Consider the following 24955-nt stretch of genomic DNA (forward strand, 5'->3'; position numbering starts at 1 on the left):
GCAGAGGCAGCGCACGGTGTCCTGCGCCGGGCCCGGGGCGCGCCCTGCCCGCTGCCGCGCGCCCGGCCCCGGAGAGCGAGCGGCGCGCTTGGCGGGCGGTGCCTGCCCGGCGCGCGGAGCGGGAGCGCGCCCTCCTCCCTGCCTCCCGACCTCGCTGCCGGCGCGGATCCGGCGCTGCGCCGCCTCTACGAGGCGGGATCGCAGCGACTCCGGCGCGATCCTGCGCCGCCGTCGCCGGGGAGTGCAGGGCCGCACTCATGCTTGAGCTTCTCGGATCGTCGCAGCCTGCGCGGGGGAGCTGCGCTCCCAAGTGGGTCCTTCGGACTGGCCCTCGCCGCGGCGGGCGCGCCGCGGGAGGAGCCCTTGGCGATGCACAGCCGGCCTGGCGAGGGCTGGGGAGGGCCTCGCGCGGAGCTCGGCAAGGCCTGTGGAGCCTGGATCCTGGCGGCGGAGCCCGTCCTGAGACAGACGAGTCGGCGGTTGGCTTGCAAGCGCGCAGCCCGCCCTCGCGCTCGGTGGAGAGGGGACCTGCTGGGCGGTGCACGTGGAAAGGGGCCGTGGCGAGCGACGCGGTACCTGGGCCGGGCCAGTGGCATGCAGTGCGTGAGAGGCATGATGGCCCCGCCCCGGCCAGCCCCCTCCTGGCCCCTTGGAAGCCCCTGGGGGCAACACTCTGCCAAGGGTGCGGGCAGGGAGCGGCACCGAGTGCCTTCTGCCAGCCTTGCCTGGTGGCCCGGCGACCCCCTCCCTGGGCAGGGCGATCCTGGCTCTGGTAACCCACATGCCTGCAGTCTCTGCACTAGATTACTGCAGTGCCATCTCCCTGGGGTTGCCCTTGAAGACTGTCCAGACGCTGCAGCTGCCAGACCAAGCACGGTGACTAGATAGGCCAAACATACAGCTCCCACCTGCACCGGCTGCCTGTGTACCTTTGAGCCCAGCACAAGGTACTAGTCTGTCTTTTAGATGCCAGGTTGAGCTGGCCCTCCTTGCTGCGGCATCTGCCGGCTGCAGGTAGCACATGGGTCCAGAGACTTTTCCAGCAGACCTAGAAGCATGGACTAGTTTTAGCTGTCTAGTTGTAAGGACATACCGCATTTTTCCGACTATAAGACGCCCCCCATGTATAGGAGGCCCCCCATTTTTTGTACTGATCTCTAAGCCAGCAAACTGCTGCTGCGCATGCCCGCCGGCCCCCTGCATACATGCACCCGCACCAGTCTCCCCCCCATCGCGCCCACCTCTCCCCCACCCGATCGTACCCGCCCCTACGCCTGCCTCCCCCCAAATCGCACCCACAATCACGCCCACCTCCCCCGATCACGCCCACGCCTGCTTCCCCCCACCAGCGCGCCCGCAGTTCTCTCGGTTCCCGTGTATAAGACTTCCCTTCGTTTTTAGGTAAATATTTTAAGAAAAAGTACTGTCTTTTAAACAGAAAAACACGGTAGTTTTAAATTTTAAATGTAAGTTTATGATGGTTTATTGTTTTATTCAATATGGTAGTTTATTATTGTTCACTGTCCAGAGTACTTCAGCTATTGGACAGTACAGGCCATAAATTCACATAAATACGTGTTGAGGAAAAGGCCATTCTAGGACTGAATACCCAGAGATGGAAGGTCCTTCTCACAGAGGCACGCCTGGTCCTGTCCTTGTTTCTGCCTCAGATCTTTTTTGGATCTGTGCACTTTTAATCCACTGAATTCTAGAACTGCTGTATATTCTTAATCTTGTGCAGCTTATACTGATTAACTTGCTCCCACTGGAATTCTTATTTCCCCTTTTAGTTTTACTAACAATAAACCACGCTGATTGTTGCAGTCCACCACTGTTGTTAGGGAGCATGCATATATTTGGGATAAGATAGTCCACCTCTGGATTTGACAACAGCCTTATCCCTGGAGCAGGATGCAATAAATGCATTTTTACTAATGACATGGTCACATAATGTTCCTTACACAAATGTTTATAGTTCTTACAACCCCTGTGAAACCAAAAGATCAGTTAGTCTTCAATATATCTCTTTATCCCACTGCTGTATTGATTTGCACTTGATGTGAATGTGTCAAAGAGCTGATGCTACCTTTCTGTTTTCTGTTATCCTTCTAAATCTGAACAGAGGATCCTGCTGTTGAAACGGCGGAGGAGGCTACAGAGCCAGCAGAGGAAGATATCAATGAACTGTGTATGGATATGTTCAAAAAAATGGCCATTTATTTAACAGGTGAACTGACAGGTAAGTTTGCATTAAAATACTGCACAGTGGGCTGTATATTTCCTCAGAGGCAAATGCTGCTGAGTTCAGGGGGACTTAATCCCAGGCAAGGGTGCTGCCGAAATCTTGCCATCTTTGAGCAGCGTCAGATCGTGTATGGGTGTTCTCAAACCAAGCCATGCTGGGCTGGACCGGCTCTAGCCTTCTCTGTCTTTTTTCCAGCATTATCAATACAAAGGGATGGATTTTGCAAGCATCCTTTAGCCTCACTTATTTCTCACAAGTTGTTGTTACTTGCGAAGTCACATCCAACCCATCGCAACCCCATGGACAACACTCCTCCAGGCCTTCCTGTCCTCCACCATCCCCCGGAGTCCACCCAAGCTCACGCCGACTGCTTCAGTGGCTCCATCCAGCCACCTCATCCTCTGCTGTCCCCTTCTTCTTTTCCCGTCAATTGTTCCCAGCATCAGGGTCTTCTCCAGGGAGTCCTTCCTTCTCATTAGGTGGCCAGAGTATTTGAGTTTCATCTTCAGCATCTGGCCTTCTAAAGAGCAGTCAGGGTTGATCTCCTCTAGGACTGACCGGTTTGATCGCCTTGCGGTCCAAGGGACTTGCAGGAGTCTCCTCTAGCACCACAATTCAAAGGCCTCAATCCTTTGGCACTCAGCCTTCCTTATGGTCCAACTTTCACAGCCATACATTGCAACGGGGAAAACCATTGCCTTGAGTATGTGAACGTTTGTCGGCAGGGTGACTATTTTTTTTCCAATAAGTAATTGACATTTTAAAAAGATAAAGCTGGCTTTTTCTCTCTTCCTTCTCTTTTTCCTTAGCTACTAGTGAAGATTATAAACTCTTGGAAAACATGAACAAGCTGACTAGTTTGAAATACCTGGAAATGAAAGATATTGCTGTAAATATAAGTCGGAATCTGAAAGACTTGAATCAAAAATGTAAGTAGGAGAGCAAGGCTTGAGTCAGATGCATCCTTTAATCCTGGCTTAAGAGCTGTGCACTGTCACAGGATGCGCTTATATGGAGGAGCCAGGATGCGAAGAAGCTGCAGGCTCAGGTGTGGAACTGTGCGCCCGAGCAGAATCGTTGCCAGGTTCCTTCAGCATAGCCTTCCCCAGTGAGGTGACTCAGGTGTGCTTGCCCACCATTCCCATCAGCTTAGTTAACCTGGCCAGTGATGGAGGTTGTGGTTCTTCCACCACGTGTAGATGTGGAGGGCACCTGTGGAGGATGGGGAAGGTGGTTCTAGCGACTCTGACAACCAAAAAGAAAGAAGAAAGAAAAGAAGGAAGGAAGGTTCCATCTAGTTGTGATGGACTTTTTAAAATGATACTGTGCTGTGCGTGGGCATTTATACTGTATTTGACCTGTAGGCACTGCCCTGGCCAGTTGGCGCCTCCCAGATGTTATGATCTTGTCCCGTAACAGGCTGAACGCTAAGCGAGCCTTTTGTACATACCCCTGCTCAACTCCCCAGCTCCCTAAAGAGCAGCAACAGGCCAGTGCAGTCATGGGGCAGAACCCATCCATGGGGCTGTGCAGATTTCTGTGCCTTCCCATACGAGGAGGTTTCTGTACACAAACAACAGGGGAGCCTAGACCAACTGTGATTGGAATGTAATTTTAATCTGTTTTGTAACTACTCATGAGTTCAAGAAAAGCAGTGGAGGGTAGTCATTCATCCCACAGGTTTTCGTAGACTGCAGATCATCCAGTATGTTACCATGTGCAGTATATATACACTACATAATTCAGTGGAGCGTGAACTGCATGATTGCACTGGTTTCCGTACAATTTGTGGGAGAGACTTGGTAGCAGTAGCCTTACTGAAGAGCTTGGCTCCACTTTGACGCACACCTGATCTGTTGGAATCGGAAAACAAGTGTGAAGATGAGAGGAATAAGGCGTGTCCATTGACGTGACCGTTCTGGGTATTCTGCACAGGTGCTGATGGTTCATTTCGACTGAGATGGGACTTGTTCCTCTGGACCTGGTTGAGTTTGCCATTGGCATTGCCACAAACTCTCGACTGTGGCCGAAGCCAATGTTTTATGTCGAACCGTTTCACATCTGACAATCTGCTGGTTCTGCATTCCCCTTTCTGTCAGCTGGATGCACAGCCACTGGTCGTTGTGTTTGGAGTTGTGTGCATCACCTGTGTGTAGGTTTATTCAGTGATTTTGGTACAGAGATCCTTTACAGTTCTGAAAGAGCCTAATTCTTAACTTATCTCTTTGCCCCTTGGTTGCATGATACTGATTTTTAATTACTAATGTTAAGATAGAGGAGGAATAGCTTCATCTATTATGTGAATAGAAACATGCAAATCTATATTCTTGCCCCTTTGTTTCAAATCAAATAACCCAAGGGGTAGCGGAAGTTGTTCATCCTTAGCAAGGCAATAACTGGTCGTGTTTATTTTTCCTCCCCTTCCCATCCCGCTCTGTTTTTCTCAAGACGCTGGACTTCAGCCCTACCTGGAACAAATCAGTCTCATTGAAGAGCAAGTAGCTGCTCTGGAACAGGCTGCGTACAAGCTGGACGCCTACTCAAAGAAGCTTGGTAGCTACTTACAATATCACTTGTCATGCCGGATCCAGAGAACTACTGAACAAGGGAGCTTGTGATGTGTGTTGCTTGAACAGCTCTTTGGAAGCTTTTCCAAAGAGCTCATAGTCTGAGATAAGGGTATGCCACTTAAAGGAAGAAATTTTAACTGGATAAAGTAGATCTTTGGATCCTGTAGTCAATGTTTTGCCTTGCCTTGCCTTCTGCAAAAATTCTGTTTTTGTGCACACCTTGTCTTCTGGGTTGGAGTGAAAGTGGAATGGTTTAAATCCCTGGCAGTCGTGTGTGCTGATGATGGGAACCGAGTAATTTCTGCAGAGCATGGGATTCCAAGTCTGCTGGCAGCACTAAGGCTTGGACATAGATCCTGAATTTGTAACGGAAAAGAAAGTTCTTTTGCTTGCACTGATGATTGCGTGTTTTGTCTTCTGCAGAAGCAAAGTACAAAAAACTGGAAAAACGCTGAAAGAACGGCCTGTAGTGAGACTCTTCTACTAGGATACATGCCTTTCTCTTCTGAGAGATCGGATCATATCACTGACTTGCTGAACTTTACATCATTTCTGCTTCGAAGCCACTTTCCACCAGAGTTACATGAGGACTCCGAGGAGCACCCACTAACCCTTCTGTCCCTGCCCTTGCACTCAAAATAATGTGGCCCCGTCCGTGCGCTTAAGAGGATGAACAGGGCAGCCCCAGGCACACCAAGGCCACCATTCAGATGACGCAGCCTTGTTGTAAAGCATATTCCCCACTGTGCTTTTTTGAGAAATAAAACCTTGGAAATTACGGTGGCTCTCTGCTTGCACTTTCTTCAGGGAAACCGTCCTCCAGCCTCGACGTGCGGCCATGCTTGACTCTCCAAGCCACTCACAGGGCTTGTGTCGCCAGTCCAAGCTGTGGCTGCTGCTGCTCTCATTGCACCTGGTACTGTTGAGTGCGCAAAGGGGAAAGTACGTAGCTCCGTGGCATTTTGTGTGGTTGTGCCCAGGTTGTGTGGTTGTTTGTCACGGGGGGACGCTGGGTTGCAGCCCTCCACACAGTTACGGCTCCGTCGATTCCAGCGGGTCTCAGGGAAGCAGAGTGAAACAAGGTCGTCGGCTGATAAAACATCAGGAACGCAAAGAGGAGTGCCAAAGCCTGGGGGGACAGAAGTGGGAAGCGCGCCGGGCACTCCTGGAGGGAAGCCCCCTCAGCCCGAGGGCCACGGTCGATCTGGAGCAGCATTGCGAGGCTGCGCTCCAGTGCTGGGCGGGGCTACCCCTGCCCAGAATGCCAGAGTGACGCTCTCGCGGTCCTGAGCCGGCCTTGGGAGATTCCTCCCAGACTATTAAGCATGGGGGGAAGTGGCACCCAAGGTAGGCAAGTGCCAGCGGTGATGGCCGGGGGGAAAGAAGGCGCCGTACCAGCAGTCACATGATTTTCCAAACGGGTTCTTGCTCGTTGGACTAAGGACGGCACCCCCTAAATTTTCCTTTGAATCGGAATGAAATGGAAGAACCTTAGACGGTTTCCTGCAACCTGCACATGCTCCTCTGTTCTACTGCACAAGCACTTGGGTAATAGTTTAAACAGAAAAAAGAGGAAAACAAGCCAGCCTTCTTCCTCTCCTGCAGCAAAGCCTGGCATTTCACTTCCCTTTTCCTCCTTGCCCCAGCCCATCTGCCACTCCCACATCCGCCCCACACGGCAGCCCGATCAACCCTTCTGCATGTCTATGGACCCCTTCGCTAGCAAGAGCCCACCCTGTCACTGGGTTTGGACATTTGGTGCAGGAACGAGCCGGCGCGTGACACTAAGAGGGGTCTTGCTTCCGCTGCTCCTAAACATGAACAATCCCTGCGACACTAATGAGAGACTAATTGTAATGCTTGGCGACGCTGCTGGCACGATTGCGTCGAGAGCAGTTGGTGCACCTAGTGACGGCCGCAAAAAGGGGCCATTTGTCTTGGTGAGGCCTTTGTTTTGGTTCTGGGGGGCTGTTAGTATATAAGATAACAGCTATCCGGCTGGAACTGCTGAAAAAGCATCTCGGCAGAGATTCTGTAGACATCTGCATTCTTGAAAAATAAGTTTGAATGCCTTAAGTGCACGCATTGCGCCGGGGAGGCAACCGGCTTCTCAGGAGTGGCCTCTTCGCTTCTGTTTACCAGATCCGTCTGCAACATACTGATTCGTTCCCAACTTCACACCATTCAGACCTCAAACTTTCTCCTCTCTGAAACATAACATAAACAAAGGTAATTAGTAAAGTGTTTGATGGCCTCAGTCACCTGCTGCCACTAGCAGCATTTCCACTAAGCCAAAACAAAACTTTGTTTATTTCAAAATATTTTAATTATTGCATAAGCAGGTGTCATCTGTGTATATCAATACATGGATGCAATACATGTTGGCACGTTACCTGTTACTATATTACTACAGTATATAAAATGAATAACTGAACCTAATTAATTTCTGTATTAAATAAGTATATAGTAAAAGATGAATTGATTAAATGGAATGGTAAACCAATTAAACAGATATGAAACAGAACTAATTACATTGAACACTGGAATACTGTGTCCAGTTCTGGGCACTAAGATTTAAGAAAGATGCAGAAACATTGGAAAGGGTCCAGATGAAGGCAACAAAAATGATCCAGGGTTTGGAAACACTGCCCTCTTCTGAGACTGGGAGAACTGGGCATGTTCAGGCTTGAGAAGAGAAGACTGAGCAGGCACATGAGATCCCTCTATAAGAACCTCAAAGGCTGTCACAAAGAGGAAGGTCAAGATCTCTTCTCACTGATAGCAGAGCGCAGGACACAGAATAATCAGTTCAAGCTGCAACAACCCAGATTCAGGCTGGACAACAAGAGAAGCTTCCTCACTGTCCGAGCAATACGACAGTGGGACCAGCTGCCTGGAGAGGTGGGGGGCTCTCCCACACCGGAGACCTTCAAGGTGAAACTGGAGGGCCACCTGAGTGGGAGGGTGTGACTTCGTGTCCTGCAACAGCAGGGAGTGGACCCGATGGCCTTCATGGCCCCTTCCAACCCTGCTATTCTAGGATTCTATGAATCATGCTGTTCCCTTCATGAGGAGAACCCTTAAAAGAAATGGTTAATTACTACGATATAATAAAGCACAAATAGATACTATTTTTCACAACAGAATTAGATTTCATGTACTGAAAGAATGGATTTCATTAATGAGCACGTTTAGAAATTCGTTTGCCATCTCTCGGGCTCACTTATTTTTAACAGTTGCATTTTAGTCATCTACTCTTGTGATCAACTTGGCATTTTCCAAGTTCTTTACAATAACACATTTTGCTCCAGTTGATAGTTTAGATACCACTGCCCGATGAATTTTGGGAACCTGTGAACAAAATAGTCCCGATACTACTTTTGTACCTAAAGTTAAGTCACAGCTAGGGCCACTCGCTTGACCTGCCCGCTCAGTTCCTCCTCCCCACTTCGGCTGGGGGCAAAGGTGAAAGCGGGCCAGGTGCATTGTCACTGCCGCACAGTGGAGAAATGCCCCTTACCTCTTTGCAGTCAGGAAGGCCAGTCGCTTTCATGCCCTGAGCTTTGTCTCAGAGCGATCATGGAGTTTCTCTCTGCTTTGCCCAAGTTCACACACACACTGTCAGGCCTGAACAGATGCATAAAATTGGCAATCAATATCTATGGCTGCAGTTTCTGCATGCTGCTTAATGTGATTTTACAAGAGGCACAGCTATCCGCTGCATTCCACCATTTCTATGCTAAGACTGCAAAACCGACGCTCTCAAATCGTTGGTGGCACCGTTGTGACAGACATGGCTGCAAAAGCCCCTGGGCTCATTTTGGGACACCAGAGCAGAAATGGGAGGAAACAAGCGCTGGGAGGACAAATGGCCACCCGTATAAAGTGATAGCGGGAGGCCCTGGCGGCTCTTCCAGCATTTGCATGAGTGGGATTTAGGGGGTTCCAACACGGAGTGTCCAAATGTCCATGCTGAAGCCTGTCGATGGCACGAGTACCGACAGTAGCGCATTTCCTTACATACAAGAAATACATAGATATATACATTTCATATGCATTTATTACAATTGTTGCACCTAAAATATTTTTCTTGTTTATGTTTTATCATTTCTGGTTTTGTTATGGCCTTCTGAAATTCGCAAGCGCTCTCTCCCCCCCCGCCCCACACACCCACCCACCCACCCGCACACACATAGCCATCTCCATCTCCATCATCTCCATGTAAAGGAGCCAAATGCCAAAGGGAGGCTCCAATGGCACAATCCCATTGACAGAGAGAGCTGTTTCCAAGAGCAAAAGCGGGAAGGGGTGACTCCCCCATCTCCTTACAGCCCCCACACACTTCAAATTGCTCCAGAGGGCTGGAGGACTCAGAGGAGAAAGGGAAAAGCCCGCTGCCGCCAGAATGGACCTCCACTCGTGCAGATCTTCGCCAGTGGAGTGGAATAGCTCGCGGCTGGCCACTGGTCCCGCTGAACACCTTGCCCCTGCGCTGGTGAGAAGGGGCCGAGTCATGCCAGCGAGCGGGCTGGCCTCTCGCTGAAGATTGGGGTTCTGCCACCCCCCCCCCCGCAGTGCTCAGCGCACAGCCATGTGGGGCTCCGCAGGGATGCGGAGCTGTTTTCCAAACACAGAGCTGAACAGGGGCCCAGGTCCAAATTTCAGCAAATATTCACATTTGTTTATCCGACCCCTGATGATTTTGCTCACATCACTCCATCTTTGCATCTGTTTCAGCTGTCCAAACAATATTTGCTATTGATTATTTAGAGGTACACAATACTGTTCAGTCATAGCAAATTCTTGCACAGCGGTTAACCCCACCAGAAACTAAAAAGACACATGCAGTCATTTCCGGAAGGACCCCGAGGGCTGGCAGTTTTTCCAGCTAAACAAACACTGTGGGGAGTTCACAACACATCAGCACCTCCTCCCCCTCTCTGTAAAAAATCACCCCGCCCCCAGGGTCCCCCATGGAAAACAAGAGAACTCGGCCTCTTGGTTACAGCACCCAACCATTCAGTCGCGATTGTCATGACAATCATCATCAGCATTAATAAACCTTACCTTATTCATCTCCTCCGCTACATGCGAGGTTAATGGCTAGGTTCAGAAAACACAAGAAACACACTTGACCTGAGTGTGGGTTGAGCACGGGCTGGCATGGAACCAAGTGACCTGGTCGAAGCACCGGTTGTTGTGTTGTCTGAACCCAGCCAAGACGGCAGACAATTCAGAAGCCAGCCACAGACCACAAGTTCTCCTCATGGGTTGTCCATGATCAACAGGCCATGGCTTGTTAGCTCAGCCGGGTTCAGACAGCATGGCACATCACACCTCAGCAACAAGGTGCAGTTCAACAACCTGCCCTCATCCTGTGCTTAGCTCTTGTCTGTGGGCTCTCAAACATGGGTCGGCTGAACTCAGCCCTCACACCAGTTTTATTCGTGATCTAACCAAGATGGAGCTTGCAAATCATTCAAGGCTCTGATGGATTTCATATTGGTCTCCTAAGTCCATCTAAGTTACTAAACCACACTGGCCCTCAACAATGCAACAAATATACTAAAGTCCGCAAAAGGTCCCCAAGACACTTTGGCCCCAACAACAGCTCCTGTGAACCTTTGGAATCCAGGAGGCTTACCGATACAGCTGAGGGCACGATCTTTCCAAGGCAGCCGACGGCAAGCCCGGCCTGCTCTCATTCTTTCCCCGGGTCTTCCTCAGAAGGTCTCTCATACTTCCCCAGGCCCGGTTTTCATGCTGCAGAATGAGGGGGTGCACAGACAAGGCAGTGCAATGGGAGCAGACAGGGAAAAGCTTTCCAAGCTCACATTTGTTTCTCTGGCTTTCCAGGGGACGGACACAGACAAGGTCTATGGCTGAAAGCTAGTTGTTACCCTTTGCAAAAGGTGGGAGATTCAGAACAATGTCTTCATGGTTATTTTGAGCTAATTTAGGGCACTCTGTCCATTAAGCCGTCTGTTACAGTGAACCGAAAATGAGTAATCAGTGAGGGTTTGCAGTGAACTATGGAAAAACACAGCAGGGCAAACATCTGAAAGAGGGACGTTACAGTGTTGCACGTGATTTCAGTGGAACAGGATAATAAAAAGAACCGCATGAACAGGAATGTTTTGATCGTTACCCTGTCTCCCTCCGTGGGGCCTAAGTGCACCAGCAGGACAGAACTGGATTTGGGTGGGCGGCAAATTGCTCGTCCAGGGTCTCCATGGGCCCTTGGGCATCTTGCCTTTCTCCAAGCCTGGAGATCCATGCCTCCCTCGCACAGAGACAGAGACCTGGGGGCCCTGGAGGAACTGCTACTCCTCCCGGCACTGGCCACATCCTGGGATTCGTGCGGCCGGTGAAGGGGCCTGTTGAAGGAAGCCGCCCACCCTTTGGGCTGAGAAAGGGTGGCCGCTCCTCCCAGAGCCAAGCTCCCAGCTTCATGCCACACTGAGCTCCTTCTAGGGGGTGCCAGATGCCAGATTGCAGGATGCCTAGTAATTTCAGGGAATGAGGGGTGGCCATCAAAGAGGAATTAAAGCAAACGTATTAAGATCCACACGTCTTATAAAACACATAACAAGCAGGAAGCAAGAATGTTCTGGTTACATAATGAGAAATGAAAAATACTGGCTGTAGCAGCTGATTATAGAAACTTCAATGCAAGAGGCAAGACTGTGGGAAGGTGGCGGCCTTGGCTGCAGAAACAGGAAGCATCGGGAGGGGGCCGTATTGATGGCTGTTTTGCTGTGCTGAAGTCCAGCCTCTGGCAGGAGGGGAGCAAGGAGAGGAGAGCAAGAACTTCGTGGGTCTAATCCGGAAGAGTTCAAAGGAACCTTGCTTTAAACTTGACAGTGTCTAAATATTTTCTCTTCCCCTCACTCCTCCTTTCCTCACCTCTGCTTCCTATTTTGCTTTATCATCCCCCTCTGGATCATGACTCCGTTGTTATATAGGAAGAGGGCAAAATTACACGGTGTGTTATGTTTGTGTTGCTGCTGTTTGTAAACTGCGCTTAAAGCAGCAACTCGTTTCGAAAGAAAAGTGGCTCATATTGGAACTTGGTGGTCTGGATCAGGACCCGTTTCCTGCGAGCTCCTTAACAAACAAATCACAGCATAAACTTCCGTTGTCCATAATCCACTTCCATCTCATAAAGTGACCAGTTCATGAGCGCTGTAGATCACTCACCCTTTTCAGAGCGAGCTCCTTGGACAAGTAAGACGGGCCATCGCTCACACTGCACCCTTCTCTCCACTCCTTCTCTCCGGTTTTCCTTACATTTGACAACTTCAACTCAATTATCAGCTGGTTATTTTCTTGATTCTGGTGGACGCTCCCTCCTGCAAGGAGAGAACGTATTGAGTGCACCTCACAGGTGTTTCCGGGCAGAAGACAGCTAGACAAGATCCTCAAAAGACATTGTGCAGCTGTTCCGTCTTTTTGCCCACCTCAGGGGTTTCCTGGAAAGAGGGGAGATGGAAGAAGTGGTGGGCAGCGGGGGAGGGAGCCTGGGGTCATCTGATCCTCCCGTAAAATTCTGTGAACAGGGCAGGGCGAAGGCAGAACAAAATGTGTCTCCGAGCACACCCTCCGTTCTCATTGTCGCGCCTTAGAAAATGAAATTCCTGGCACAATCTTCCGGGTTTGCTTTTTGTTCTGCTTCTCTTTTTGTCAAATGGGAAGGAAGAAAAATAGCGTGCGTGCACACTGGACTAGAGGATGCCCCTGGTGTGTTGGTCCTCAGTGAGCAAGGCCAGGGCACATGCTGATCTTAGAAAAGAATTATTTCGGAGAGCTGGGTAAAGCGGTCAGGGTGGTCTCCAGGGAGTGAAGGAGCACTCGGGCCACTCGCTCACTCCCGCCCCGGGAGGCCTGGAACAGGTGGTTGTGCCAAATGGCAGCCGTCCATGGCGCTCTCTTGTTAGCGGCTGGGCAAGAGTGGCAATGAGCCGCTCTTGCCAAATGCTCTATGGTGCTGGCTTTGGTACCATGATGAGTGCTGTTTCCTGGTTCAGAGGACACAATAAGAAATCATGGCACCAGGAAACCAAAGAGCAGAGCATTGTTTCTGTCTGTGGTTTCTCAAAAGTAAGAATACCGTACTGAAATACCAGAACACGGTTCAGATAACACATCCAATTTGCCTAAAAAGCTGCCGTTGCCGATCTGGTCATGCAAACCTGGCTGCTGTGACTGTGCAGGTGCCCAGGGAAGACTAAGGCCATAAGAAAAGCACCTTAAAATTAAGGTTGTGATCCAAAAGACAGACACCCACCTTCCCTTGATTGTTCATTTCTTCTGCCTATTTCTGGAATAATTGAGAGGTCAGACACGTTTCCGTTCTGGACCAATAAGCTGCATGGTCTTCTCCACCCGGGAAGGGGATTCTTCAGCTCTTGGGATGAGCTGAGCAACATGCTGGCAGCCCCGCAGGAGCACTGCTGCAGAAAGTACTCCTGCAGGTGCAAAAGGAGAGATGCCGGTGACTCACTCGGAACTTGTCAGAGTTTGCAACCGTTGCACAAAGGAGAGCGATGGGCCAGCTTTATCTCAAGCCCAGTTACAGGACCAGTAAATATCAATTCCATCCCAGGATAAAAGTCAATTCCAACATTTGGAAATCAGATAAGAACACGGACAGGGCATTTGCCCAGCCACTGGTTTGCTGAATGCTGAACAAAAACCCTCCAGCCTGTTTTCTCTTTGTTCTGTTCCATTTTCCTCCCTCCTGTCTCTTGTGCCCTTTCAGCTTCTGGCCAGGGACTTACTTGTCCAAAGCTAAATACTACACCAAGACAGAGAAGACAGGAAAAAGTGGGGAAAGGAGAGTTGCCCAGTAATGGAAGGCAAGTTAAAATGAGCAGATAAGAGACCCTTTCTTGCCTCATTTAGCTGGCTGGTTTTGTGCACCTTCTGCAAGCTGCCAATTTCCTTCTGCAATTTCAGATTGTGCTCTTGCAGCTGTCCAATTTTCTCAATGAGTTGGCAGATGTGCTCCAGATAACCCAGGCCGGAGCTGCGCTTCTTGGCATTTCCTTGGTTCACCTACAATGGGGAAAAAATCCAAGGAGTTGCATGCTTTAGGTGCAAAGCATTGCTTCCAGAAAATGTTACAACCTGTCCTGGGCACATTCCTCCATTAATTGGCTGTGCAGCAGGCGCCTCACAAGCCGTTCATTGCAAAACAAGGTCAAAGTCTCCTCTTGCTGGTACCAGAGTGTAGGACGTGGAATAATCAATTTAAGTTGCAACTACCCAGATTCAGGCTGGACATCAGGAAAAGCTTCCTCCCTGTTAGAGCAATGCGACAGTGGGACCAGTTGCCTAGATTGGTCGTGGGCTCTCCCACACTGGAGACATTAAAAAAACCCAAAAACTGGACAGCCATCTGAGTGGGATGGTGTGACTTGGTGACCTGCACCAGCAGGGGACTGGACATGATGACCTTCGTGGCCCCTTCCAACTCTACTGTAATTCTAGGATTCTATGAATCATACTGTTGCCTTCATGAAGGGAACCCTCAATAGAAATGGTTAATTAATAGGATATAATAAAACACAAACAGAGACCACTTTTCACAACATGATTCCAACTCTACTGTTCTATGATTCTGTGATTCTATAGTTCTATGAACTGTTAGATACGCTTGTTTGCTCTCCTTGGAACCTCTCCAACATTTTGTCCTGTGTCAGGGGCCTTCCATTTTGAAACAAGTTTTTTGTACTTACCTGCTTCATGAGCACAGCATCATATTGATGGATGGGTGGATTCAACTTACATGCCTCCCCACAAGCCATAGGCTCTCTGGCCAGCTTACAACACGCATCATCCTATATTTATGCTAGTATAACCCCCCTCCCCTGTTTATACGGGCACGGCACACCAAATTCGAGCTAGCTTGTTCTTGCTAGTTTGCAAGCGTGGCCACATCCAACCCCACTTTCGTCCCTCTGTCCACAGTGCTGGCAGAGGAAGCCTAGCGAATCCTTGCCTGGCTCAGCCGGCAGCACTCGTCCATGTACGCATCCAGACTGTCGCTCGTGGGGTGCTTCCGTAAGGGATGCCCCGGCAGCGGCAGCTCCTCCAGACGGCCACCGCCGTCCTCGCCGCTGGGCTTTTGCTCTTCTGCAGGGAGGAGGGATGCCGGGACCGCTCCTCCGGTTTTTCCTTCTGAGCATCTTCCTCGGGCGCCGCCGAAAAAAGATGGGTCAGGATTCTTGCTCTCCGGACACCCAGCGTCTTCCTCCAGGGAATCCCGCAGAGCACTCGGCTGCCCCGTGAGGCACTGGACTGGCTGCTCGCGAGAGGAGCTGTGCAGGTCACTGCCCGCAATGTCTTTGCACATTCTCATGCTGTGCTCGGCCACCGGAGAGGAAGAGGAACTGAGCACTCCGGAATCACAGGAGGAGCCCCTGCTGTGAAGCACGAAGCTCTGCCCAGAGACTTTCGGGGCTCGCTGAGAGCTGGCTCCACCAGGGCGCTCTGCACACACACCTTCGGGCTCACACCTGGCCAGCCGGGGATTCTGGCCCTTCACTGTCAAGCTGTGGAGGCCAGAGAGGGAGACCAGGTGCTCTGCTCTCAATGGAGCGGCACCTGGGACAGGTGAGCTGGCTTGATGCTCTGGAAGGTTGCTTGGTTTGGGGGCTCCGGGATCCTCCGAAGAGTCGGGCATGGCAGGGGGGTACGGGATTAGTCCTTGGTCTATACTTTTTTCACTGTTTATTGTCTTCACATTTGTCAGAACCACGCTGCTATCCAAGGGTGGGATCTTTTCGCCTAGTAAATAGGAAAGAGAGGACAGTCAGGAACAACGGAAAGCCTGGATCCCTGAACATTTGGCACCATCTCTTGTGAACAGGCCTGCCAAGTGTCCTACTCATGTAGGGCTGGTCACGCATGTTCAGAGGGAAGGCAAGTTTGCCTGTGCGCAACCTTCTCTCCAACCAGTCTAGATGAGCGAGGGGCAAAGCAAGGAACGCTCCTTTCAAATTGCGGCAGGTAGGATGAGGGTGGGTCATGTCACAGGTGCAGAATGCCCTCCCATGCTCCAGAGTCCCTGCCTGTGCATCGCCTAGTGGGCTGAGGCAACAGCAGGGCCTCCGAAAAGGACAGACCAGGCATTGCCTCATTCCAAATGGCCATAGAATCATTGGAAGAGTAGAGTTGGAAGGGGCCAAGAAGGCCATCGGGACCAACCCCCTGCTGGCCTAAAATAGGGGAGGTGTAGAGTCATGCAGAGCATCTTGGGCTCCTTGGAGGTAAAAACATGGATATCAAAGAATCATAGAAGAGTAGAGTTGGAAGGGGCCATGAAGGCCATCGGGCCCAACCCCCTGCTGGTGCAGGACACCAGTTTACACCACCCCACTCAGAGTGCTGCCCAGTTTCTTTCTGAATGCCTCTAGTGTGGGAGAGCCCACCACCTCTCTGGGCAGCTGGTTCCACTGCTGTGTTGCTCTGGCAGTGAGGAAGCTTCTCCTGATGTCCAGTCTGAACCTGGGCTGTTGTCACTTGACTTGATTATCCCATGTCCCACACTCCGGCATCAGCAAGAGGAGATCTTGACCTTCCTCTTTGTGACAGCCTTTGAGGGACTTAGAGAGGGATACTGTGTCCCCCGTCAGAGATTAGGGATCATCTTAAAATCAAAACCCCTGCACGAAATAGACCTTTGCTTTTCATACTGGACTGCTCCAAATCAAGCTGCTTACAGACAAAGTGGTTTTAGGAAACAGCTGTTTCCCAATCCAGCAGTTTCTAGGAATCATCTCCACACAGAACAAAGACGGAGATGATAATAGGACGGCAGCAGCCTAACATAATGATGAAAAAGCAACCATGCCGAAGGCATCAGGCATGGGGAATTGAAAAAACATTCTTCGGACTATTTCCATGCTTATAATCCGCCCCCCAACCTCATTTTACAATCACCTGCACCTAAGAATGCATCGCAATGGTGCAAGTAAGCAGGGAGAACCCACAGAAGCTCCAGGGCAGCTCCCTGGCGATGCAGTTGCATCCCGGCCATCCCACAGTGCTATTGTTTGTTTTATTGCGGCAGCTGTTTGCTGCTAGTGAGATCTTGTTTATTCTGGAACAGTTGAAGAGTGTTTGATCCCGGCTGCTTCTGAAACCAAGGAAGGCACCAGAGCGCCACCACAGCCGCCCCCTGCCTGGAGCTCTGAGCCAGAGGCAGGTGGGTGAAGATGAGCTCATTGCTGCGCTGAATAATACAGCACTGGGGACGTCTCAGCCGGCTAAGAAGTTGGGACTGCTCCACAGCTCAATCAAAACAGTGCAGGAATCCCAAACACTGTGGACTCGATTGATGGTTGTCTGGGATGATGGAAAGAAGCGCCCCACCTTTGGGAGACAGAGCTATGGCACCTGGGCCAGCAACGTCTGCTTCCCAGAGGGCCATCTTGGCTCATGCCTCGCCTCTGGAGGCCTCTGCATGATGAGCCAGCTTGAAGGCCCTTCCCCTGCATGAGCAGCCCCCAGAGGTTTGGTTGATGAACACACAGATTTGGCTGTGAGGCCGGTTTTGAAAACACAGCAAGATTTTCATCTTGACAAAAAATATGCCCCTTGCATTCCAGGTGCTACATGGGGAGAGCAAGTGAAACCTGCTCTCTTTGCTCCCCACTTGGCTGCCTCTGTGGCCAAGAAAACAATACACGGTGTGGTATCCAGATCGCTCCAAAGACATTCCCTAAAGAAGCGCACGCTGTGGAAAGCACAAAAGGTCGTGCCTATGGTGGTGAGTCCTCCCTACGTCTAATTCTCACCCACCCACACAGTTGAGTTTCAAGGTGAATTGATGAAGTTTCTGTCTCCAGAAGGTGCAGAGTCTTTCTGATGGGTGTCCAGACCTCCTGTCCCACTCCAAAGACAGTTCCTGATCTGGCGGCCTCTACTGCTCTGGTCTAATTTTTCTGGAGCTCTGGACATCCTGGAAAACTCTGGGCCACCAGCCAGATTGACCCCGTTTCAGTAGATAAAAGTTCTGGGCATTTTGCCACTTTCTCTTTTGCTTTGTTATGACCTGATTTAATTTTTCTCTCTTTTAATTTTGCATTCTGCTTTATTAGATTCTAGGTTAGGCCTTCATATTTAGTGATAAAATTGATGATCTGATAGGGGCTGGGTGCAAAGCACTGCTCTATTATCTTGCCTGGAGCCAATTTTTTAAAATTATTATTATTCTTGTAGAGAATTGATTTTTTGTTTAGACTCATTTTCATTTTTCTTTTTTTCTTTTCCCAGTTTGTGGGACTCTTTTTCACAGTAAGGGTGAAGGACAGTATAGAGGTTGTTTGAAATGCATTATAGCTCTGGCTTATACTTCAATTTATTTAGAAACAGGTAGCTTTAGAAGGAATAGGAAGATAAGATTTGTATGTGCACAAAGGCAAACAATATATTTACCACTGTTTCATGTTTAAAGTGACTTCTTGGAATGTTGCAAATAAACAGAAGGAGGTGCTTTCCCAGCTCAAGGCATGCAGTGCCAACCTGTGCAATTTTCCTTGATGACAAGGTGCCCAAGCAGAGTCCTGCTCCAGGAAGCCTCCTGGGGACATACTCGTGCCCCTGAACAGGGGTGCGCCGCCTGCACACCTGGTTTTTGAGCCACATCACAGCTTGGTTCCCCAGCAGGATCTCGGTGGCAAAGGTGGCAGCAGTGGGGAGGGGCCCTGGGCAGCTGCCAAAGGGTTCAGAGGCAGGGATGCTCTTGCATCCAGGATGCCTGGTAGGGCAGGGATGGCCCGAGAGGCTTGGAGCCCTTTCACTCATTCAGGCTGCCGGCCGTGCAAGAGTCGCCCAAGCTCTGGTGATCTCCCAAGGCAACGTGCAATTGCAATGCATCGCACACCGTACTGCCTGCGACAGTGGCCAGGGGGCTGCAATGGCTCCAGGACAAGATGGCTGATCCAGAGCCGGGCGGGGGATGTGCACGCCTCTCCCCTTCCCAGGCCTTCCACTTCCTTCCTGACCGGGGTTAATTTGGGCCGCTTGTTCCCCACCCTCTCTTTCCGGGAACAGCGCATCTGTCCTTTCCTTCCCTGCGCACAAGAACATTCAACCACAGTGAGAGAAAGAGGGGGACCTTACTTTAAACAAACGATGACATCTGTGTTTTCCACCCTCTCCAAGAAAATAGTCATTTCCTCTCTGAAACAATGGACATTTCCACTTCTCTGATGACTTGTGCCCTGGGAAACGGAAGTGGGTAATCAGGCACCCCTGGGAGCAAGGCTCCGACCTTGCTGGAGGCAGCTGCCTGGCTCCTCACTTGGGGGCTGAGGGGGCGGCAGAGGGGGCGGCTTCCTGCTGTGTTATATCTCGTTCATCCACATGCCCCTAAAATAAACAGACTGCTCTGTGTTAGCTGCACACCCCGCTTATGCATGCAGCCCGTGAGCATTTTCCTGTGAAACGTGGATGCTGTGGCGAGCCTCATGCCAGTGGCCTCTTGCGCCATGCTGGGCAAGCAAGCGGCTCGCCTGGATATTTGAGAGGCCCCCTAAATGCTCCTGCGGCAGCTTCGGCACAGGTGGCGCTTTGCAGGGGAGAATGCAGGTCTTGGGTTTACAAGGCAGTCTGGAAGAGGGGAGACGGGGGCTGGCGGGCGTGGAGACGGGCACAAACAGGCAGAGTGCGCACTCCTCCCCAGGAAAAGCCACGCGTGGGTTGGGCATCAGCACCAAGCAACCAGCTTCAGCACCATGTGCCACCATCACGCACACGGGGCTTGGCTGTGCTCACAGAAGCAGGGGTTTTCGCACTTCCCTCTGACGGGAGAGGCCGTTCAGCGCCCTGGAAAAGGAGCGCAACGCCCTCCTCCAAGCAGGGGCGAGGGCGCTCTTAGCCAGTGCTCAGGAACTTCACGACGGTGGCTCAATGCAGTGCTGCCACTCCAGAGAAAGACTCTGGGGACTCCAGTTTCAGGTGATTCAAGAAAGTGGTGCGTTCCTTCTGCCCCTCCATCCGGGGACGTGCTCCTATCCACCGCCCGGTAGAAGGCTCGCTTTCACACAGCCGCCCAAGCAGCCCTGCTCCCCTCACTCTGCTCTGTTCCCATTCCAGAGCCCCATGTGCACTCACGAAGGCAGACAGTCCCCGAGTCCCTGAGGGACGGACAGCAGCCCTGCAGAAGTGGGGGCCTCCGGCAGCCCTGGAGAGCCCTGGAACCAGAAGCGGGAGGCCCAGGGCTCCCTGTGACCTGTGGGTTAGAGAGCACGGCAATGTGTGACCACTTCGGAGTGCACGGCTGCATGCGGACATGCTCCAGGTCCCCCTGCTGCTGGCCGTCCCTGCTGTGCTGTCAAAGCCGGCTTCGGAACAGTGGGCACCCAGAATGCTTCAGGTCCTGGCAGGTGACAAATAGCTGGGAAACTGTGATCTGCGCGGATCACCCCCTGGCTCTCTGCTCTGGTTCTACATTTACAAAAAGGGGGAACGGCTCAGGCAGAGGAATGCGTGTGGGTTTTGTTTCCATTTGCCAATAATCAGAAGTTTCCCAATTCACCACTGTGAACTCACACATACTGCCAGATTTGGGACTGTGTTGGCAGAATGTATATTTTTGCAAAAACGTGCGCTGTAGAGTGGGGAGAAAGCATGCACCTTAAACACCTGTGCAAGGCTATTTGCACCTTGCTCATTCAAACAAACAAAATCTGGTCACAAATGAAAATGGAAGGAACACAAGCTGAGCTTCAAGGTGGTGTTTGCAGAGCCTTGGCAAGCTTAATCACCCCCAGTTCGCCCCCCTTTCCTCAAACCAGATCGACGACAACAGTAGGGCTGTGCACCTGCTTTTCTGTCCATCAGCACCACAGCCAAGACCAGGGCTGGGAGGAGGCCGATTGGGACCCACCCATCCACACACCTGACCTCCCCCCGTGCTCAGCTTGGCCTTGCCAAGCAGGCTGAGCCAAGAGGGAGCCCACAAACGCCCGCAGGACGACCGGCATCCTTCAGCCACCACGGTTAGCATGGGAGGAGGCACTGCCTGCCCTGCAGATGCAGGCTGCTCTCCAGGCCAGCCCTCTCAAGCAGGCCTTTCTTCAGCACCCACCCAGTGGCTGCTCGGGCCAGAGTCTGGGGGGCCGAGCCAGGGCAACTGGCAGAGTCCCACCCGATGGATTCCTCACACAGCCCCACCAGGAGCAGGCAAGCTGAATGCCTGCCTGTGCCCGACTGGCTTCCGCCCCACAGCTGGCAAAGGAGGCAGGGCAGGTGGAGCTTGTGCCGTCCTTTCCACTTCTCCACTGGAGAAGTGCCACTTCTGCTCTGCTCACTCCACCTGGCGGAACGGAGGAGCCGAGCCAAGCCGCATCCCCTTTGGCCGAGGCTGGCTTGGTCTCGCTGCACCCTGAACATGGAAGGCCCACAGGGAGGTCTGGCCCTAGGCCCACGCCAGGGTGGGAGCCCCACCAGACCCCTGGGTCAGAGAGGAATGGCAGTGAGGAGGCCGAGCCTGCCCCGCGACATCAGGGAATCAACGGAGGGCTGGAGGGGAGGGCGAGGCATCGTCTAAAGCTCTCGAGAAGACTCCATCAGCTCTCCTGAATCCAGGTGTACCACCACCAAAGTGCCTTTTAATGCTGCCTGTCCCCGCCTGGGGAAAACAAAACACAGAACTGGAGGCTGCACATGATCTCCAGACTCTCTGATTTAGGATTTGCCATCTTGCTTTGAGGAAAAGCTGTGCCTATGTGCCACTGGCTTAATTAGACCAGTTCCTTAAGGAGATTCACGTGCACCCCGGGGTAAAGAAGACCCTGGAAGAGGAGAAAAAGCTTTGCATGGTTCCCATTAAGGATGATCCGGGAGGGCGCATCTTCACCGGCAGTTGCCCATCACTTCTGTCCCATGGTGCAAAAACCTTCTGTCAGCAGCTGCAACTCTTACCACTCTGGATGCAAATATTCTGGAAATAATTGCGCCCCTGCACTGAGGACACAAATGTGTAAGGCAGCTGAAGAGAGCTCTGCATGAGAATAGCCCCACCTGATCTCTGCCATGCGGCTCTCCATTTCCGGGGGGGGGGGGGAATGCCAGATTTATACAAGGCAGAATTTCCTTTGAAAAATAATCTTCTGGAGTTCTGGACATTTTAAGTTAAATGCTATATGCCAAGTGCCTTTGAATTGTGGCCATTTACTGTTATAACACGTTTCATCACATTCCTTTGTTTAAATAAATGCATTTATTTAATCATTTAAAGGGGAAATTGGAATGCCCTTTCACATGATGCTGAAGCGCCCCTTTAAGATCATTCCCTCACAGAGAAAATGTCTTGGAAAAAGCCCAATTGCCTGTCCAAACTGGCACCGCACCCCACTTCGCACGGCACCCCACATTGGCCAAGCTGCAGAGTTAAGTCTTCTCGCTTGCCAGAGAAGGGGCTAGAAGACTGATCTATTTTGCCTTTTCTTTTAGCTGGTTGGCATTTGGTCACGCATCTTTTGGGACTGTGGATTCTCTTCTCATGTTTATTGTCTGAGCTATTGTCAGATGGGGGGCGGTTGGTATTCCAGTTTGGGACTGCCACCAAAACTGTTTTAAAATAAATAAAATTAAATGCAGTTTCATTGATCAGGGGTAAAGTCATATGCCTATTTAGACCAAGTGCTAAACTATCTTGGCTGGCTGGGGCACCCTGGGGGTTGCTTAGACAAAAAAATCTCTGCATGCATAAAGCTGCCCCGAGGGTACCTGATTTGTGGTGTCCCTTTGCTGGGCACAACCCCACACTAGTCTTGCAGGAATGTTAACCAGCCATGGCCCTTTTTGTCCTTCCATTCATAAGGAAATGTTGAAGGCAAAAGCTTCTCTTCTCCTCTCCCAGCTTGCATACCCTGGATGCTAAAGCACTTGCTTTAATGGGGAAAGTCTGATGACAGCACTACAGCTCAGCTAACAATTGGCCTCCCCTTTGTCTTTCCTCAATGGGTAGGTCATGCAACAATTAACACTACAACTTGGAATTCTAAACTGTGCTTACATTCATTAATTCCGTGGTGGAAGAACTGGTTGATTCTCCTCCTCACTGTCCTCCCCCTTCTTTATTGCTTTTCTTGAACCTTTCTTTCTGTTTTTGGCCCTCATTTTGTACCATGGCCTGACCAGCATGGATTGCATTTTTGTAACTATGAACGGTACTTGGCCTCCACTCAATGGTGTCTCCTGCCTCTTCCTGTTGGGTTTGGGCTGGCCTCACCTGCTAGTCCATCTTACGGTCTTTGGGAACACAGCTTTAGCCTTGGGATAGCCCTCCTCTCTGCCTCTGTGAAGTCCCAGGAAGCAGCCTGATCAACCTGGTGAAAGTGTCATTTAGCTACCCAGCAATGACCCTTAAACAAGTCACTTCACAGTTCTCAGAATAACAAGCAAAAGCTCTCTAGAACAGACTAAAAGGTGCTTGCTTTTCTCCTATAATGCTCCCTGCTCCCATTATCCCACAGCTTCTGGTTCTTCGCTTACCTGGGGCAAAAATCCACTTAAAATTACACTGCAAGTTAACACATGGGGGGGTATTGATGGGCCGGACCTCCGAATCTCCCCCACTCGTGCCCCCCAACCTGCATTTGCACTATGAGGGAAGCACATGATTGGAAACATCACATTTCCCTCAATTTTAGATAGGACCACTATGAAGGAAGGGTTCCGTCCATCCCTATTTTATTTTTCTAACCCTTTCTTAACTTGGTGACTTGTTTCAAAAAGGTAACTTGTTCCCAGATCCACAAGCTTGAGGGCTACCTTTCAAACGACAGGCCTGTCCTGATGGCCAGGCTGAATACCCTGGACTGACAGAAAGACGAGCAGGGGGGTCCTGGGTCAAATCAAGCCAGAGCTCCCCCTGGAAGCAAAAATGGCCAAACTGAGGCTGCCCATGAGAAGGCGAGCCCCCCGAGAAGACCACCATGCTAGGGCAGGTTGAAGGCCGAAGAAGTAAAGGCAGGCCGACTCTGAGCTGGGTGGGCTCCATCAAGGAAGCCCCAGGCATGGACTTGGGAGAGCTGAGTGGGGCTGCCCTAGATGGGACGCTCTGAAGGGTCCCACAGGTCAGAGATGACATGGCGGCACAGAACAGCAACACAAAAAGCGAGCAGAGGCTTAAAGGGTCCCAGAAGCACATTCACTGATCTTGACTTTGACAGGGGAAAGCTGTGGGGTCAAAGTCCAAGGTAGCTTGCATGGCTCCTTACTATTCCCACAGGAGGTGTGCGAGGCTGCAAGGGAGTGGCTGGCCCCAAGCCACCCGTGAGCTCCATGGCCGAGTGGAGATGAAGCGCTCCCAGGCCCCAGGCCGACACGTACCTGGCCACACCGCACAGGCCCTTGGACTTGTGCAAAACACACCTGCCTGGCCCAGAAGATCATGGGAAGGCCACAAGTTTTGTGGCTTAGAAACCACAGAAGGACTGCCACCTTCTCAAAAGAAGCGAGGGGGCTTCAGATGACCCAGGATTCAAGCCAGTTCCCCCCAGAATAAGTGTCCTGTAGTTCCTGGTATGACTCAAACCCAAAAAACTTTCAGCCCTTAATTTGCTAAGATGCCTTAACACCTTAACATTCTTCCAAGAAGGTCACATGCACGGCCTCAAATTCCAACTTTTACCTCCCACTTCTGCTGCAGTCCGACGTGCTGGCAAGAACCCTCGTGGCTCTTTCGGAACGGCAGGCTCTCTGCGAAGCAGCTCCACACCTTTTGGCCACTCACCTTTCTTCCACTGAGCTCTCACGGTGAACAGCGGGTGCCAGCCGAACATTCTGGATGGGCGAAACATCTGGCCGGTGCAGCAGCGGCTCCATGAACTAACGTCCTTCGGGGACATGTAAGAGCACCTGCGTAACAGCCATGCTGTCAGGGGAGTCCCTTGTGGCTGAAGCACAGAGACCCAGCGCAGTGGGGCTTAAAGCCCTGAATGATCAATGCCCCCGCCCCCCCAAAGAGCGCGCCAGGGAGAAAGCATGCTCCCATCTCAGTCCCGGAGCAATGGGGGCGAGCGCACGGGCACGGGAGGCCGGAGGCTCGCTCAGAGGCTGCAGAGCTGCAAGCCGGCCGCCGGCCAGCGGAGACTGAGAAGGGAGCAGCCCTGTGGAATGC

At 51.3% G+C, this 24955-nt stretch overlaps 2 protein-coding genes across 4 annotated transcripts; one reads left to right on the forward strand and one right to left on the reverse strand.

Annotated features, from left to right (window-relative positions):
• Positions 1–785: 785 nt before the first annotated feature.
• Positions 786–5593, forward strand: BLOC1S2 (biogenesis of lysosomal organelles complex 1 subunit 2). 2 transcript variants are annotated; one of them, XM_044420193.1, is made up of 5 exons: positions 786–947; positions 2123–2239; positions 3055–3174; positions 4694–4798; positions 5239–5593. In XM_044420193.1, exons 2-5 carry the CDS (start codon positions 2191–2193, stop codon positions 5268–5270), a joined length of 306 nt encoding a protein of 101 aa, XP_044276128.1. In that variant the 5' UTR covers positions 786–947; positions 2123–2190; the 3' UTR covers positions 5271–5593. The 2 variants fall into 2 exon arrangements, 1 of the variants encoding a protein (XP_044276128.1); XR_006413738.1 differs by lacking the exon at positions 786–947 and having other exon boundaries at positions 4694–4924.
• Positions 5594–5733: 140 nt separating this feature from the next.
• On the reverse strand, positions 5734–24955 carry LOC123018294. 2 transcript variants are annotated; one of them, XM_044420192.1, is made up of 8 exons: positions 24569–24955; positions 14819–15606; positions 13711–13872; positions 13103–13283; positions 12016–12167; positions 10460–10578; positions 8336–8442; positions 5734–7022 (listed from the first exon to the last, which is right to left on the reverse strand). In XM_044420192.1, exons 1-7 carry the CDS (start codon positions 24681–24683, stop codon positions 8346–8348), a joined length of 1614 nt encoding a protein of 537 aa, XP_044276127.1. In that variant the 5' UTR covers positions 24684–24955; the 3' UTR covers positions 5734–7022; positions 8336–8345. The 2 variants fall into 2 exon arrangements, with proteins under 2 accessions (XP_044276127.1, XP_044276126.1); XM_044420191.1 differs by having other exon boundaries at positions 24467–24955.

Source organism: Varanus komodoensis, unplaced genomic scaffold (assembly GCF_004798865.1).
Source record: "Varanus komodoensis strain SLA01 unplaced genomic scaffold, ASM479886v1 scaffold11, whole genome shotgun sequence".
In the NCBI taxonomy this organism is placed as follows: domain Eukaryota; kingdom Metazoa; phylum Chordata; class Lepidosauria; order Squamata; family Varanidae; genus Varanus; species Varanus komodoensis.